Genomic DNA, 18,037 nt, shown 5'->3' with positions numbered 1-18,037 from the left:
TGATTCAATGTAATTGGTGGCTCCTAGCTTGTTGTCACACGCTTAACAGGGACACTCCCTAGGTGGTAAATTGGGGGTGTGACAGTTTGGTATCAGAGCCACTGGTTATAGTGAATTGGTTTTAAAAATGTTTTATAAAACCAGACTATAACTGAACTGATACGACATACTGATACGACATGGACCATGACACTCAGCTCCAGGCAGCAAGGTTCGTCTCTTGTTTACTATTGTATAATATAGTTAGTACATACTCATGATTGATATCACACTCGAACGCACACATGCCATTACAATACGAATTACTATGCTACCTGTCCATACTACGTGTTTTTAAGAGTAGGACTCTTCTTGTGTTTACATGATCTATGTTGTGATATCGACGGTCGTACTGTATGAATTAGGGGAAACCTTCTAACATGAGTAGGGAGGAACTGAGATAAGCATGCAAATCAGGTTATTATTATGGGTGCACACATAATAACAACGTGAGGTGCATGTGAGTCCCAGTAAATCTCGACTAGTGTGAAAAAGGAATCCCGCGTTGTTAGTCAATGTTGTATTAGAACCTCGAAAACTGTGAATACTATAGCAATACTTGACATCCGCTTGAAATAGTCTGTTAATTCGTTCCTTCTTCCCATACTTGTAGAATCATGAACGGACGTGGTGGAGGTCGTCGTGGTGGACGTAGTGGAGGCCGCGGTGGTGGGCGTGGCGAAATCCATATGACCCAAGCTGAGCTACAAGAATTACTCAACGCCCAGGTGGCTGCAGCCTTGGCAGCTTATCAGGCTGGTATGACATGTACCAGACATTCCTTTCCTTTAAATCGTAAACTTGAGTCTTACTTGTTGGTATATTTTCTCTCGTTAATAGGTCAGCCGGCGCCACAAAACCAGCCTCACCCACCGGTTTGCACATTTAAAACTTTCATGGATTGCAAGCCACAGACCTTCAGTGGCACTGAAGGGGCTGTAGGACTTATACGCTGGTTCGAAAAGGCGGAGTCAGTGTTTGCGATATGTAACTGCCCAGTTGGGGATAGGGTAAAGTTTGCAGCAGGCACGCTTCAGGATGGTGCCTTGACCTGGTGGAATGCCCAGGTCCAACTGCTAGGTATTGAGGCGGCGAACGCCACTACGTGGGATGATTTCAAGGAACTGATGAGAGAGGAATATTGCCCTCGAGACGAGATACAGAAGTTAGAGAATGAGTACTACGATCTAAAAATGGTGGGGTCTGAAATTGAGGCGTATGTGAAGCGGTCGTACGAGTTAGCTGATTTGTGTCCGACTCTGTCCCGACCCATGTCCCGAAGAATTGAGTTGTTTATTAAGGGGTTACCTCCACGGGTGAAGGGTTTAGTTACAGCGGCGAACCTCAATAACCTAACTCAGATTGTTAGATTGACGCATAAGATCGTTGACCAGGAAGTGGAGAGCGACTCATTGCCACCTCGTATTTCTAGCACTACCACAGCTGCCACTACTTCCACTGCATCTGCTGTTGATAGCAAACGTAAGTGGAACGATGCGGACAAGGGGTCCAACTCTGCACAGCCTCAGAAGAAGACGGATACTGGCAGCACCCGCAGTTTCAGTCAGACAGCATCAGTAAATCAGAACTCGAGTAACAGATCAGGGCAGGGATCATATGCGGGGAAGCTACCCTTGTGCAGCAAGTGTGATTTTCATCACAAGGGGCAGTGTACTCGAGTTTGTCATCGGTGTAATCGACCGGGGCACAAGGCCAGGGATTGTAGGACCACACTTCCAGCTCAGCAGCAGCCAGCGCAGCAGGCGGGTAGACAACAGACTCAGCAGAACCAGGGTACTCAAAAAGGGTGTTTTCAGTGTGGGGCTGAGGGGCACTTCAAGCGAGACTGCCCTCAGCTGAAGCAGAATACAAGGGGTAACAACGGGAATAACAATGCTGGAAACAATGGGGGTAATGTAGCGCGTGGGCGCGGGTTTGTGTTAGGAGCTGGGGAAGCGCGGAACGACGGCAACGTGGTTACTGGTACGTTTTCAGTGAACGGTATATTTGCTTCTATTTTATTTGACTCTGGTGCCGATTGGAGTTACGCGTCTTTTGAGTTCAGTTCTCAGTTAGGGTTAAGTCCTACACCTCTCGTAATGAAACACATTGTAGAGATAGCAAATGGTAAAACAATCGAAGTCTCACATGTCCTAGTTGGGTGTAAACTCGATCTTCTGGGTCAAGTATTCGACATTGACCTACTTCCCATTACCCTTGGAAGCTTCGACGTGATTATCGGTATGGATTGGTTGTCAAAGTATCAGGCGGAGATTCTCTGTAAGGAGAAGATCGTACGTGTCCCTCTCCCTAACGGAGAATCTTTATCAGTTCAGGGTCATCGCAGTGGGACCCCAGTTAGTATTATTTCAGCAATGAAGGCTCAGAAGTATCTGCGTAAGGGCTATCCTGCTATTTTCGCTCTTGTCACTGATTCACAGTCAGATGAAAGGAAGATTGAAGATCTTCCAGTTGTTCGTGAATATCCCGACGTATTTCCTGAGGAACTCCCTGGTTTACCTCCACATCGTCAGGTGGAATTCCAGATCGACCTCGCCCCAGCGGCAGCCCCGGTAGCTCGTGCGCCATACCGTCTTGCGCCAGGGGAGTTGCAGGAATTGTCAAACCAACTCCAAGAGCTGTTGGATAGGGGTTTCATCCGACCTAGCTCTTCCCCCTGGGGAGCCCCAGTCTTATTTGTGAAGAAGAAGGACGGGTCCTTACGAATGTGTATAGATTATCGCGAGCTCAACAAGATGACGATCAAAAACCGTTATCCTTTGCCTCGTATTGACGACCTGTTTGACCAGTTACAAGGGTCGAGCTTTTACTCTAAGATCGACTTAAGGTCTGGTTATCATCAAGTGCGAGTCAGAGAGGAAGACGTTCCCAAAACCGCGTTTCGGACGCGATACGGTCACTATGAGTTCTTGGTTATGCCATTCGGGTTAACCAACGCACCAGCGGTTTTCATGGACCTCATGAACCGCGTGTGCAAGCCATACCTTGACGACTTCGTTATCGTTTTTATTGACGACATTCTAATTTACTCCAAGAACAAGGAGGATCACGAGCGGCACCTACGCCTTATCCTAGAACTCCTGAGGAGGGAACAGTTGTACGCAAAGTTTTCTAAGTGTTATTTTTGGATACGGGAGGTACATTTTCTGGGGCATATAGTCAATGAGGTAGGCATACATGTGGATCCTGCCAAAGTTGACGCCATTAGAAATTGGGCGGCACCAAAGAACCCTTCGGAGGTGCGGCAATTTCTCGGTCTAGCAGGGTATTATCGCCGTTTCATTCAGAACTTCTCAAAGATTGCACAGCCACTCACCTCGTTAACACAGAAGAAAGTAGTTTACTCTTGGGGGACGAAACAGGAGGATGCTTTCCAGCTTTTGAAACAAAGGTTATGCAGCGCACCAATCTTATCTCTACCGGATGGCACTGAGGATTTTGTAGTTTATTGTGATGCTTCGATTCAGGGTCTCGGTTGCGTGTTGATGCAACGCGAGAAAGTGATAGCTTACGCTTCTCGACAGTTGAAGGTTCACGAGAGGAACTACACGACACATGACTTGGAGTTAGGAGCAGTGGTTTTTGCACTGAAGATTTGGAGGCATTATCTCTACGGCACGAAATGCACCATCTATACTGATCACAAGAGCCTTCAGCATATCTTCGACCAAAGAGAATTGAATATGCGACAGCGTCGTTGGGTGGAATTGTTCAATGATTACGAGTGTGCCATCAAATATCACCCAGGTAAAGCTAACGTTGTGGCGGATGCACTTAGCCGCAAAGAAACGAAACCTAAACGCGTTCGCGCATTACAGCTCACTATCCATTCCAGCCTTCCTGATAGGATTCGTACGGCCCAGACCGAGGCATTGAAGGAAGAGAACATTAAAACTGAGGGTTTGCGCGGTATGGAAAAACAGTTTGAACAGAGATCTGACGGCATCTACTACATCATGGGAAGAGTATGGGTTCCTCTGTTTGGTGATCTTAGAGAACTTGTAATGGATGAAGCACACAAGTCACGATATTCTATTCACCCGGGGTCGGACAAGATGTATCACGATCTTAAGGTTATGTATTGGTGGCCGAATATGAAAGCCCTCATCGCCACGTACGTGAGTAAATGCTTAACTTGTGCTAGAGTTAAAGCGGAACACCAGAAGCCTTCGGGTCTACTACAGCAGCCAGAAATACCTAAGTGGAAGTGGGAACAGATCGCTATGGATTTCGTTACTGGATTACCAAGAACTCAGGCTGGAAACGACACTATATGGGTGATTGTTGATCGACTCACGAAATCGGCACATTTTCTAGCAATCAAGGAAACAGATAAGTTTTCGCAGCTTGCAGCAGTATATCTTAAGGAGGTAGTTGCTCGGCACGGAGTGCCAACTTCTATCATCTCAGATCGAGATCCGCGCTTTACTTCTGAATTATGGCAGTCTATGCACAAATTGTTCGGTTCGAAACTTGATATGAGCACCGCTTACCACCCACAGACGGATGGTCAGAGTGAGCGCACTATTCAGACACTTGAAGACATGCTGCGGGCATGTGTGATCGATTTTGGGAAGGGATGGGAAAGACACTTGCCGTTAATAGAGTTCTCCTACAACAACAGCTACCACACAAGTATTCAGGCAGCTCCGTTCGAAGCATTGTATGGGCGGAAATGTCGTTCTCCTCTCTGTTGGGCGGAAGTAGGTGACAGTCAACTCACAGGTCCTGAACTCATTCTTCAACTTTTTTTTTTTTTGAGGAAACCCAGTTTAATTTCATACAATATCTCGTGTTTTCCCGTGATTTTGAAGCGAATCACTCGATTCGTTTGATTCGATCGCTGACAAGTGTTTCTAGCATTCAAATTTCGTCAATCGTTGAAGAAATCTGAAGAAATCGGCTTCGATCTATGTAAGAAATTTTTGAATTGCATTTTTACGATCTGGGTTTTTGAATTGAGTCATTTCGTTTTATAAAGTAATGAAAAAACATTGTTTTTCTTGTATTTTCAGTCTATTGGGTTTTAAAAACAACACATTTTATTGTGTTTTTAGTCCATTGCGTTTTAGGTAAAACATATTTTTATGTGTTTTTAGTCCATTGCGTTTTAGGTAAAACACTTTTTTTTTTGTTTTCTGACCATTGCGTTTGTGACAACCCGAACTCTCAAGGTAGCGTTTCATCTTTCGACCCTTACTTCTTGTTATCCTTTCCTGATTATGATTAATACATTTTGCTCGTATAATCTTGTTATTCGATAACTTATCTAGAAATGTTTCGACACTGGGACTGCACATCAAATGGGTCGCCCACTGAACATTTAAACACTTCGGCCCACTATGTCTTGTAATTCATGATTTAATGTAGCATGCTAGTCATCGGCCCACTATGTTTGTATTTTATAGTTTAGGTGTTGCATGTTAGTCACTGGCCCACTTGTACTATAAATCACGTAGAGTTTTCCTCTATTCCCACAACTCACAATATCACTTTACAAACCCTAAACACCTCCCCCTTGTAAAAGTGACGGCAGCGGACATCCTCCAAGCATCGCCCCTTTCGCGACTTACTGTACTCGATTGTCCTTCGCCTCTCGGTTAGTGAATCATACTCTTATTCGTTCGTGATTGTACGTGCCTTATCTTTTGTTAGTTGCGATTGTATGTGCACCGGTTCGTGACCTGGTTATGATCATATGTACTGATCGTTCATTCATGTTCTAATATAATTATTACGCATTGAATAACACGTAACCGAACAAATATATATGTTAGAACTGGCATGCTAGAGGAATTCACGGGTAGGTGAAATCACTTGTCGCTTGTTCGATTGATCATTAGCTGCTGTGTGTATAATCGTTTGGATGTGAGTTACTCGATGGTATAGTTTCCGATGATATTGTTATGCGGCCGGATGATATATAGTGGTGCAATTTAGGAAACTGTGTGATAGCCTTATGTAATGTGATTATGTCCGATTTCATAGTATGCGTATTAAGTGTTTATACAGAAGGTGTAGTATTGCTATATGAAATATATGTGGGTAATGTTGATGATGAGTTGTTGTCATGATTATTGGGGTCCAATGAAATGTTGACTAAATATATATAATTGCCGACATGAACTGTAAAGTGTAAACATCACATGTTGAATATATAAGTTTATGGGGAATGAAGTGTTGGAGATTGGTGGTTGGTTCTAGTGGGCGGCACCCCTTGCTAGCATTGGACCACATGACCGCACAGTAGGATTGGGTAATCAAAATGAATGGAATGAAACAAATAATAAAAATAATAATTGGGTTGCAATAAGGGGATTGGACCGATTATTGGGTATGCATATGAAATCCATGTGGATTGTCAGAATAAGTTAGTTATGCATATGTAATCCATCATATTATATTATGAATAATCTCAATATAATAATGGTTGGGTGGATGAATTGGGATTGCAATAGGGAAGGATGATCACATGGGGGGGGGGTTGTAGCGATTAACATATATAGGATCGGATTCTATTTGGGAAACCGGGGCAGACCCAACTAATCGGCCCACACCCCTGTAACATTTAGGCCGCAGCCAAGGGAGGGGAGGATGGTTATGAAATGTTGAGCCGCTCACTGGGCTGGGCCGCATGACTATATTATGACTTTCATATAGGGTCAGAGCCCAAACTGGACGTGTGTATACATACTCGCATGCAAACTTTGTTATGTATTGATAATGTAATCACAAATACTAGGGACTGCATGGTCAAGGTTAGTTTGACCGAATAGCACATAGTGTACCTATATTGTTACTAGAACATGTTTTAGGCAAGCAAATTGATATAAATTAATATATGATGCATGTATAGTTTAGTAGGTTGTGACAAATGGTATGGAACTGTCTTGGTGCTACTTGTAAAATATGAATTGTGTGATATGTTTAATGACTCATGTGCTAGGTTGACTCATGTGCTATGTGCTATATAATTGTGAATATGATCATACTTGGATAACGAGCCTAATGTTAAACGGAATTTAATATAGGGCGTGGTCGACTTGATTAGTAAAACGAGAAAAATATACTGCCGAGCACACTAAGGTGAGTTCACTACATTCGAGCATGTGTCCCAGTGGTTGGGGACAGTCAGGGGGTATCCCATGGGGGGGATAAGTCTTTGGGTAAAAACGGGTATATTGGTTAATATTCTCACCTATCATCTTTTGTAAGTCCCTCATCGGGTATTAGTTAGTAGCGCTACTTAGGTTTGGCACCCTCACCCCGTGCCTGTAGAGGACGGAGGTGAACTAATGACCCAGTCTGGCCCAGTACTAGATAGGAGTACGTGGGAAGGGCAGTCATGTATTTCAGGAGTCGTCCGTGTTTGGAAATGAGATATTAACAATATTACTTGCATTGGTTATTGAACTGTTTTACATACAACGGGTAACAAACGTTTTCTAAAACTGTGAACTCGCCAGCTTTGTCTGATACACGTGTTACATGCTCGCAGGTCCTTAGGTACTTGGAACGCAGGAACTTGCTGGCTGGAGGGTGCGAGTGGTCATGGTTGCATTGATGAGTTATTAACAAACATTTATTTACTTTGGTTGTGTGAAACATATACTTTGGGATACGTTGATGCTTCCGCTGAACTTAATGGTTTCGAAGAATTTGTGCTTGAATTTTATTACTAATAATTTATGAATCTTTGTTTTGAACTTGTGATTCAATGTAATTGGTGGCTCCTAGCTTGTTGTCACACGCTTAACAGGGACACTCCCTAGGTGGTAAATTGGGGGTGTGACAGCGTTTTAGAAAAAAAGACATTTCTTTGTGTTTTCTGGCCATTGCGTTTTAGAAAAAAAAAGACATTTGTTTGTGTTTTCTGGCCATTGCGTTTTAGAAATAAGACATTTCTTTGTGTTTTTAGGTCATTGCGTTTTACCAAAAAAACTTTTAGTTGTGTTTTTCAGTCATTACGTTTTAGAAACAACACATTTTATTGTGTTTTTTGTCCATTGCGTTTTAGGTAAAATATATTTTATGTGTTTTTAGTCAATTGCGTTTTAGGTAAAAGACATTTATTTGTGTTTTTTAGCCATTGCGTTTTAGAAACGACACATTTTATTGTGTTTTTAGTCCAATGCGTTTTAGGTAAAACACATTTTATGTGTTTTTTTGTCAATTATGTTTTAGGTAAAAGACATTTCTTTGTGTTTTCTGGCCGTTGCGTTTTAAAAATACGACTTTTCTTTGTATTTTTAGGCTATTGCGTTTTACAAAAAAGACACTTGTTTGTTTTTTTTTCAACCATTGCGTTTTAAAAATAACACATTTCTTTTGTGTTTTTTTGTCTATTGCATTTTAGAAACAAGGCATTTGTTTGTGTTTTTTATTTCAATTGCGTTTTAGAAAAAAAAATCATTTTTATGCTTTTTGTCCATCGCGTTTTACGCATCTGGATTTTCGAATTTTTTTCAAAAATATAGCAATAGTATACTCGTTTTAAAGATAAAAAAACGCTCGTTTTTTTGTGGAATTTTTATAAAAAATAATATCATATGAAAGAGTTATTGACGTTTAAAAAACGGGGGGAGGGGGGATTTGAAGTAGAGAGAAATTATTGCTTTGGATTGACTAGAATACCCTACACAAACTTCAGCGCCTCCTTTTTTTTATCAAATATACCCATTTAATCAAAGTCCTTGATTAATCAATTAATGATCAAGATTATTTCCTAGCTTTTCTAAAAAAAAAAAGTTTAAATTATATCCGGACTCCATATTTTTTTTGAAGGGTGACTTTCAATATGTACATGGACCATTGGTCACCGGGTTCCGGTCAAGGACGGTTACCCGTCAGCCCAGCATTCGCAGACGCGACGTTCGATCGGGCCCCGGCTGCCGCTCTGACTGACCTTCGCCCGGAAACCATACTGCCCCCACACGAGAGACTCGCTGGGGTAACAGCTGGGTAAAACCGGGTTGCCCTCCGGATCGCACCATGCCTCGGTAGGAACGATCCATCATTGGGACGTCCTCCCCCCATAACGCCGCAGCCGTGGATCAAACCGGTGACCTCCAAGGAGGAACCGGCCCAACCCCACCACATGGGACCAGCTGGGCTAGGGGTTCGGATATCCGGACTCCATATACATATAAGTTTTTGTATTAATTTTACAAGTATTCCCTAAACCAAGAAACCCATTTGTTGTATCATGTATGAGTCCTTTCATCAAAAGATTCAATCCGCACCCCGCCCCTTTCAATCTCCTTGCTAGATTTCCCGCCACAATATTACTCCACCAACACCAACACCAACACCAACAGTCTGTATTATTAGGAACTAGTTCCACCTTAAACCCCACATACAAAATGTCTTCCTCTAAACCCATCACTGACTTTTTCCCGCCATCTAAGCGCTCTAAAGTCGTAGCGTCAGCAGCACCGTCGTCCTTCGAACCTTCTTTCAAAAGAAGCTCCGTTTCGGTTCTCCAAAAACCCACAACCACCGTCGCCGCTGCTGCATCTACCCCACCGGAATCGATCGATGATGATGATGGACCGGCCAAAGTTTCGAGTCTCACGGCGGAACAGAAACTTAGGGTTCAGTTAAATCAGTCGCTAGCTAAGGCTAAACGTAATCTCAGAGTATGTGCGGAAAGAGTCCAGAAGTCAACTCCAGGTTTGTTTGTTTATTATCGTTCGTGAGTTTTTATAATTTTTTAGTTAACTGATAGTATTTTGTATGGAATTAAAGAGGGGTTCTTGTAATTTTGGGGTTTTTTGGGAATTGGGTAATGGAAGTGAGTGGGTGATTTTATTGGTTATGCTTCTGATTATGTGATCCCTAAATAAAGTGGAAGCTAAGCAACCGACATGGTGAAAATGGCGAGCAATAACCGAAACGAAAACCGAAGAAACCGGACCGAAATAAACCGAAACCGAAGTAACCGAAAGTTGGTTATCGGTTATTTTTTGCACCATCAGTTAGTTAACTGAAACTAACCGAACTGAACCATTTATATTTTCATATAGAGTAAATTGTCATTTTAGTTTATGAGGTTTAACCAAAATTGCCACTTTAGTTCAAATAGTTTTTTTTGCCATTTTAGTCCAAATAGTTTTGTTTTCTGCCATTTTAGTCCAAATAGTTTTGTTTTCTGCCATTTTAGTCCCTGACTTTCGTCATTTTTTGCCATTTTCATCGACCACCACCACCACCCGCCACCCACCCCATCACAACCTTCTATCATCGCCACCACCTGCCTACATCGTTACCACCCACCCCACCACCATCACCACCCACCATTTCCACCACCACCGTCCACTTTTCCGCCACCCACGTCATCAACCAACACCACCGCCATCATCGTAAAACCAACAACCACTGGCATCATCTTCACTGTAAACCGGCGCAACACCATCCCCACACCATCGCACCTGCAAAAAAAGAAAGAAAAATGTGGTTTGACCAAAATTCACCTAAGTTAACTAAATTTTTTGAATGGAGTTAGTGGGTTGGATAAAAATGACAAAAGTTAGGGACTAAAATGGCAAAAAACAAAACTATTTGGACTAAAGTGGCAATTTTGGTCAAACCTCAGGGACTAAAATGGCAATATACTCTTTCATATATTTCTAGTTTTTGTACCTTCATTTCATGTTTTATACTTTCATTTCATGTATTTATACCTCCATTTCATTTATTTATACTTTCATTTCATGATTATATACATCCATTTCATGTATTTATACATCTATTTCGTGTATATATACTGTATACATATACATCCATTACATGTATTTCTAAGCCAAAATTTTAGCCCTTGTTTGATTTGGTTATTAACCGAACCGAAAACCAACAAATTAACCGAACCGTTTAACCGATGACTTCGGTGACGGTTACGGTTAATGCTAATAACCGAACCGAGCCGTGCACACCCCTGTTACGGACATATGGGCCATAATGTTTTTATGCGAGTAGTGTGACTTGGTTTCACCCGATCATACAGCCCGTATGATGTGGCCGACAAAGAAGTGGCCTACATTACCGCAGATAAAGTCATAATGACAGTATGACCATTTTCGCCTTTTCATATTGAAGATCCAAAGATTAAGACCGAAGACTGTAATCTTAGTTAGATCTTGTTAATGCTCGAGAATCTGAACCTGCAAGATGAACAAACCGTTAGGCTCGCCGCAGATATGGGAGGGCCCCTCTACGACCACCCTCCGGCGTGAAGATAAGTATTTGATAGAGAGAGAAAGTAGGGAGAGAAAGTAAGACGAAGGTTCAGAAAATCGTACTTGGGTTGTACTTGATGGGGGTATTTATATTAGTCAACTGTGATGACGTCATCCGGCTGGAGGCACCTATTGGTGGTCCGTCTGTTGGTGATTGGGGGACGGAGCTTTGGGATATGTGTCCCTTATAATTTGGTCCGACCCATAGAGAGGGTCCGGCCTCGGCTATGTATCTTAACATATGGCCCATACGATGACATCAACTGGTGTCTGTGTAGCATCACCGGTGTATCTATAGCAGCACCCATAAATAATCAGAACTGGTTTCATTATATGCCCAGACCCTATAAACTCAGTATCTGCAGCTTAAGATGACAATAATCAGATAATCAGTCACAAAACGCTATGGAAAAGAGTCGAAACACTCTGTGTTGGTGATGTGATCACTTTGTTTTACACAAATCTTGATAATTTATTATGTCATTGATAAATTGTTTGTATGTGTTTAGGTAACGGGTTAGGGACGTTGAAACTTGAAGAACTGTTAGTCGAAGAAACATGGTTGGAAGCCATTCCTGGAGAGTTTCAGAAACCTTATGCCAATAAACTGAGTGAATTTGTTGAGAGTGAAATACAAAGCTCTATACCAATTTACCCTCCACAACATTTAATCTTTAACGCTTTGAATTCGACCCCATTTGACCAGGTCAAAGCTGTCATCATCGGTCAGGTGTCTACTTCAATCTTGAGTTCGTTTAAAACTAAAATGAGTACTTTTTAATTTTTATTGGGATTTTTAATGATACATATGAACATGTATCATCATCATCATGTATGAATACTAACACTGCTGTATTAGGATCCGTATCATGGACCGGGTCAAGCTATGGGCCTTTCGTTCTCTGTTCCACAAGGAATAAAACTACCTTCAAGTTTGCTAAACATATATAAAGAGCTTCAACAGGATTTAGGATGTTCAATTCCGTTGCATGGGAATTTGGAACGATGGGCCGTACAGGTGAAGTGTTCATTTTTATTGTTCGTTTTAGGCGTTAGAAGTTTGAAATCTGAAAGCCGTGTATTAACTGACATTACTACTATTATGTGCAGGGCGTTTTGTTGCTCAATGCTGTTCTTACCGGTAAGATACTTTACTTAGGAAATTAATTGAATATGAAGTGTATAAACCTGAATTGATCTGGTAACATACAAAATGCCCTTAACGTAAGAAGTTAACGTAAGAAGTGAAGGAAGTTTTTTTTTTTTTTTTTAATTTCTTTTCCCTACTAGTTAAGAATGATGTTTAATTGCAAAATATAAAAAAAATCGTGATATTACAATTTTGTAGAGTAATTAATTACTCTACAAAAATTACATAATTACTCTACTAGTGTAAAATCACGATTTTTTTTTTATTTTGGGACTAAAATACGTGCTTAATAACATAGGAAAAAAATTCAAAAAAAAAAAAAAATCCCTCCTTCACTTCTCATGTTAAGGGTATTTTGTATGTTAAGAGCTATGCATTTAATATCGGTGATATATCGGTCCTTTAGTAAAATATCGGTGTCAAATATCGGTACCGATATTATCGGCGTTATTGACCGATATTTGACAGATATAACCGATATATCATCGATATTTGACTGATATCACCGATATATCACTGATATTTGACCGATATAACTGATATATCACTGAATTATTCGTGTTAAATTGCTATATATATAAATTCTGCATTATATTAAAATTACCGATATCCCACCGATATCTCACCGAGATAACCTATATTTCAAATATCGGTCCTTGACCGATATCCGATATTTTACCGCATTAACTGCATAGGTTAAGAGGGTGATTGTTGTACTTTAGTTTTTATTTTTTTGTTATTGTTTTTAGTTCGGAAGCATCAAGCAAATTCTCATGCGAAGAAAGGATGGGAACAATTCACCGATTCTGTAATAGAGACGATTTCTGCAAAGAAAACGGGGATTGTTTTCCTTCTTTGGGGAAACTATGCACAAGCAAAATCTAGGTACTTATGGTATTTGTTATTTTAGGTTAAGGTAGTTATTATTTTCTTTATGGGATAATTTCATATATCCAAATCAAAACTTATGTAGTATCATATTCGCCTAACAAAAAGTCATGGTTGTAAAAATCCCGATTAGTCGTCGATTAATCGCTAGTCGGAGGTTCACCAAGTAATTTTCCTCTAATCGGCCAATTAATCGCTAGACATCAACGGCGGCCCTAGGCAGTCCTAATCGGCCAAAAATTGGTGGTTCCGGACAAATTTGGTCATTTTCGGGTCAAACCTTGTATATTTCGGTGATTAATCTTGTCTAATTTAAAAAAATGAGCTGGTGAGGGGTTAAAACTTGTCTTGCTAAAAAATTTACACATAAAAATGTGTGCGTATATATAAAACTGAAGATTACATATATAAATCCCGATCTGATTTATTTCGATTAATCGCTAGTCCGTACCCCTCCGGCCGACTAGCGTCTAGCAATTCTTTCAACACTAGGGCTGTAAACGAACCGAACGAACACGAACAAGGCCATGTTCGTGTTCGTTCGTTAAGAAAATTAACATGTTCGTGAACTGTTCACGAACGCATACCGAACATAAGTTTATGTTCGCGTTCGTTCGTTAAGGAAATTCAGTTGTTCACGAACAGTTCGCTGAACGTTCGGTTCGTTTACAGCCCTATACAACACTACAAAAAGTCATAATGTCAAATATCCTCGTATACATATTTTTGACTCACATAACCTTCTCTTTGTAACTGTGGAAATATTTTACAGGTTAATTGATGAAAACAAGCACCATATTCTTAAGGCTGCACACCCTTCTGGTTTATCTGCTCATAGGGGCTTCTTTGGCTGCAGGTTTTGTTTTCTATCGCCAATTTTTAGAAAACTATTTACTCCAACATAATTACCCTAATTTTTTTACCTAAATATGTAACTTGATGCATTTATCGTCGTATTTCTTTCTAGTTTCTACTATCTAATGCAATAACTTGTTTACTTTGGTGAAGTATGATTAAAATGTTACATTAACATCTAGAACAAGGTGATTGCATATATACCCATGAAAACTTAATATCATACTTACCCTGCTAAAAAGGTTATTACAAAAATATACATTCAGAACACTTAAAATTTTGTACCCGTTTCATAGAATACAATTTCTAATTGGAATATTGGATTTTAATAATCCCAACTATTTGCCATTGGCCGCCAAGAGTCCTAACTTCAAAAATAACCATTGGCACTCCCAACTAGTGACATATTGGCCACCAATGGACCCTGACTAACAGAACCCTAACGTCGTTAGTTTCCGGTCTTCGGAAAACCGTTTTTGGCCAGAAAAAGGTTTCTAAAGGTCCGAGCTAAGGTTACAACGAGGTTTGAGTTGTTTTCCGGCCAAAAAGTTGAGTTTTCCGGCCAAAAAGAAGTTTTTCGGCAAAAAGGGAGTTTGTCGGCGACTTCAATAACTGGGACTTTTACTAGAAAAAGGTTCCTAAGGGCCTATAATAAAGTTACAAAGAGGTTTGGGATGAAAAGTTGGGACTGTCAGTGGTTATATTTTAAGTTGGAACTGTTGGTGGCCAACGACGAATAGTTGGGATTATTAAAATCCAATATTCCTTACTAATATGACCGTCATACCCTTCTCTTTCTCCTTGCAACTGTCAATTTATAATGCAAGTTTGAAAATGAGTATATTTGATATTATGATTTTTGTTGGGTAAATGTCATAAGTTTGAAAATGAGTGTATTTGATATTATGATTTTTGTTGGGTAAATATGAAACTATACCAAGTTTTGAGGGGATATATGCAATTACCCATTTCATTAATAACAATTTATAATATGACCGTTATACCCTTTTTTTCTCCTTACAACTTTCATATCATGATGCAAGTTTAAAAGGGAGGGTATAAATGTCGTAAGTTTGAAAATGAGTGTATGTGATATTATGATTTTTGATGGGTAAACATGGTTGATGATATACCAAGTTTTGAGGGGATATGCTCATATAATGTATATATGTGTGGGCGCTTGGGGGGCAAAAGTGAAAGTGCACCAATTTTAACGTTATTTTACTAATTTCGTGAAAATAACGTTAAAAGAGGGAGATGATTAATCATGCATCATGTCGTGGCGTTGATAGCCCAAAATGCACTAATCGGCGTTTGTCTCATTTGCTGAGTGTTATGTGCCTTATGTTCAAGGCTTGATGCAAAACTACAATCGAGTCGGGGGTCTCATTGGAAGCAGCCTCTCTATTCCTACAGGGTAGAGGTAAGGCTGTCTACATCTCACCCTCCTCAGACCCTACCTTAGCTTTGCTATTGGTGAGATATACCGAGTATGATGATGAGGGGATATATGAAATTATTCCTAAATAGAAAGTTGTTTGTGAATCGCGTCAATTTTTGAATTTTGGAACTATAAACGGAAGTATGGCTATTGATCTCCGTTAGATGATGCATGTAATCATACTTGTATGATGTTACATTGTTACTGCTAAGTAAAAATACTAGTAAGCGGTTGAAATATTGATTTGCAGGCATTTTTCTCGAACCAATCGGATTTTGGAGGAAGCAAAGACGACTCCTATTGACTGGCAACTCTGATTCGAACGTTAATCATTGTCACAGGGTAGGTTTAACGTGACGAATTTAATAGGTTCGACTCGTGTGTTAGCACATGATAGCAGTCTTTAAAAGAAAATTTTGTGATTTTGGTCTCATTAATCAAAGTGTTCTTTTGTGGTGTGGTTAAATTTAAATCTTCTTATCTGCTCATGTTCCATATATTTTCATAAATATTTCTAGTTTTTTCATTAGCAGTCATATATAGGTGTAGATATCTTATATAATACCCACTGAATAAGATAGTTTGTGAGCATCAATATTAGTCACATTGGTTACTTTTAGAGGTGTAAACAAGTCGAGCCAAGTTTGAGCTCAGTTTTTATATTTAAGGCTCGAGCTCTGCTTAGCTCATTTATTATTTTTTTTTTAATCAATTTTTGTTTACTTTTATATACACATTGTTATTTCGTATACATATAGTACTATAGTAGTATTTTTTTTTGTAACTATATATTTATTATATTAAATAAAAGTTATTATATATGTACAATAATAGGCTTGCAAGACAATTCAAACATAGCATATGAAGTAGCTTGAGCTCGTTTATTAAATGTGCACTTTACCTAGAGTTCGATCTCTTTTAAGTTTGTTTCATTTCTAGCGAGCTGATCATGTGTAAATTCATGAGTGACTCGAATTAGTTAGGCTTACACCCTTTACACAATTGGCATGACATTGTGTTAACTTGTGTAGCCTATAGGGTGCATGCATAACACAATACACGTTTTAGACCAAATATTACCGAATGGATAGATGCTAGAGGTTATAATAACTCGCTTTTTAGTAATATATAAATATAATAGATGTCAAATAGAGGTGCACAAAAAAGTCGGGCCCGTTAAGAAAACCCGAAACCAATATTTTGAATGCCTGGATATTCTATACTCAAAATTGACCATACCTGTAGGGTATAGATAGGGTATGCATTTTGATCTCAATACCTGGAACCGGAACCGATCATACCAGATTAATACCCGAAACCGGACAAAAACCAGAACCGGAACCGGAACCGATTATACCTGGCTATACCCAATACATAATTCTAATATTTATCTTTAAAATTTATGTTGGTGCATTTAATTTAATTTTTTTACATTATACACAATGCATATTTAATAATAATAAACAAAAAGACAAAAAAAAAATAGGGTAATAAAAACACAATATAGTATTAAAAAACCTGAAAATATGGTTTCAAAAAACTCGGAAATATGGTATAAAAAAACCCGAAAATAGGGTATTTTAATACCTGGTTTCATAAGAACCAAAACCAAACACTACCCAGAACCGGGTACTGCACATTGGAATTGTTTTTTGGTCAAATAACCAGAACTGAAACCGAACCGGTTATAACAATAACCAATTCCAACCCTTAAAACAAATAACCGAAACCAGTTCTATAATCAGAACCGATTATTTAAACTACTCTTTCTGTTCACCTCTAATGTCAAATACTCAAATCTTGAAATTTCAAATTTACAGCTAAGAAAATACATTTGACAACTAATAAAGCAAATGAGTTAAATGACAACTATGATTTAAGTTTAACCTATTTTGCTTAGAAAATGAAAATAATTAACAAGTTAAAACACATTTTAATAATGTACATAAGATGGGTAGCATGGTCAGCAGCATGTTATTTGTGCGTAAAAGCATACTAACACCATGGTCCATACCCCACTCTTGTGGCTTTCACCCATACTAGAAAAGTTATATTTTTTTCCAAAATAATTGCACAAATTTGAAAATTTTAAAAAGAGAATGTATATTTAAAAAAAATCTGTTAAACTACTTAATTTTCTAAATCAATAAAATAGCTGTTAGTAACTTCAGATTCAAATGTGTTCCTTTCTTATTTTTTTTTGTTTTTGTATAGTTTGTATTAAAAATGTAATTTAGTTTTTATTAGTTTAAAGTATCTATTATATATCTAAACTTATAGTTTTGTTTATATTGTTTTTTTTCTACATAATATAAAATTTACTGAAAACTAATGTATATGGTCCTAAGATATACAGTCGTGCCTGCGACTAGGGCCGGCTCAACCATTTTAGTGGTCTAAAACGAATTA

The 18,037-nt window shown here is 39.2% G+C and overlaps 1 protein-coding gene across 1 annotated transcript; it reads left to right on the top strand.

Moving 5' to 3' along the window:
- Positions 1–9,254: 9,254 nt before the first annotated feature.
- LOC110897395 (uracil-DNA glycosylase, mitochondrial) lies at positions 9,255–16,116 on the top strand. Its single transcript, XM_022144146.2, has 7 exons — positions 9,255–9,732; positions 11,804–12,024; positions 12,154–12,312; positions 12,405–12,435; positions 13,194–13,329; positions 14,105–14,188; positions 15,879–16,116. Exons 1-7 carry the CDS (start codon positions 9,270–9,272, stop codon positions 15,943–15,945), a joined length of 1,161 nt encoding a protein of 386 aa, XP_021999838.1. The 5' UTR covers positions 9,255–9,269; the 3' UTR covers positions 15,946–16,116.
- Positions 16,117–18,037: the final 1,921 nt, after the last annotated feature.

The sequence above is a fragment of the Helianthus annuus genome, chromosome 13, assembly GCF_002127325.2.
Source record: "Helianthus annuus cultivar XRQ/B chromosome 13, HanXRQr2.0-SUNRISE, whole genome shotgun sequence".
In the NCBI taxonomy this organism is placed as follows: domain Eukaryota; kingdom Viridiplantae; phylum Streptophyta; class Magnoliopsida; order Asterales; family Asteraceae; genus Helianthus; species Helianthus annuus.
The sequence above is the reverse complement of the archived record's forward strand: the minus strand, read 5'-3'. Positions and strand labels throughout refer to the sequence as shown.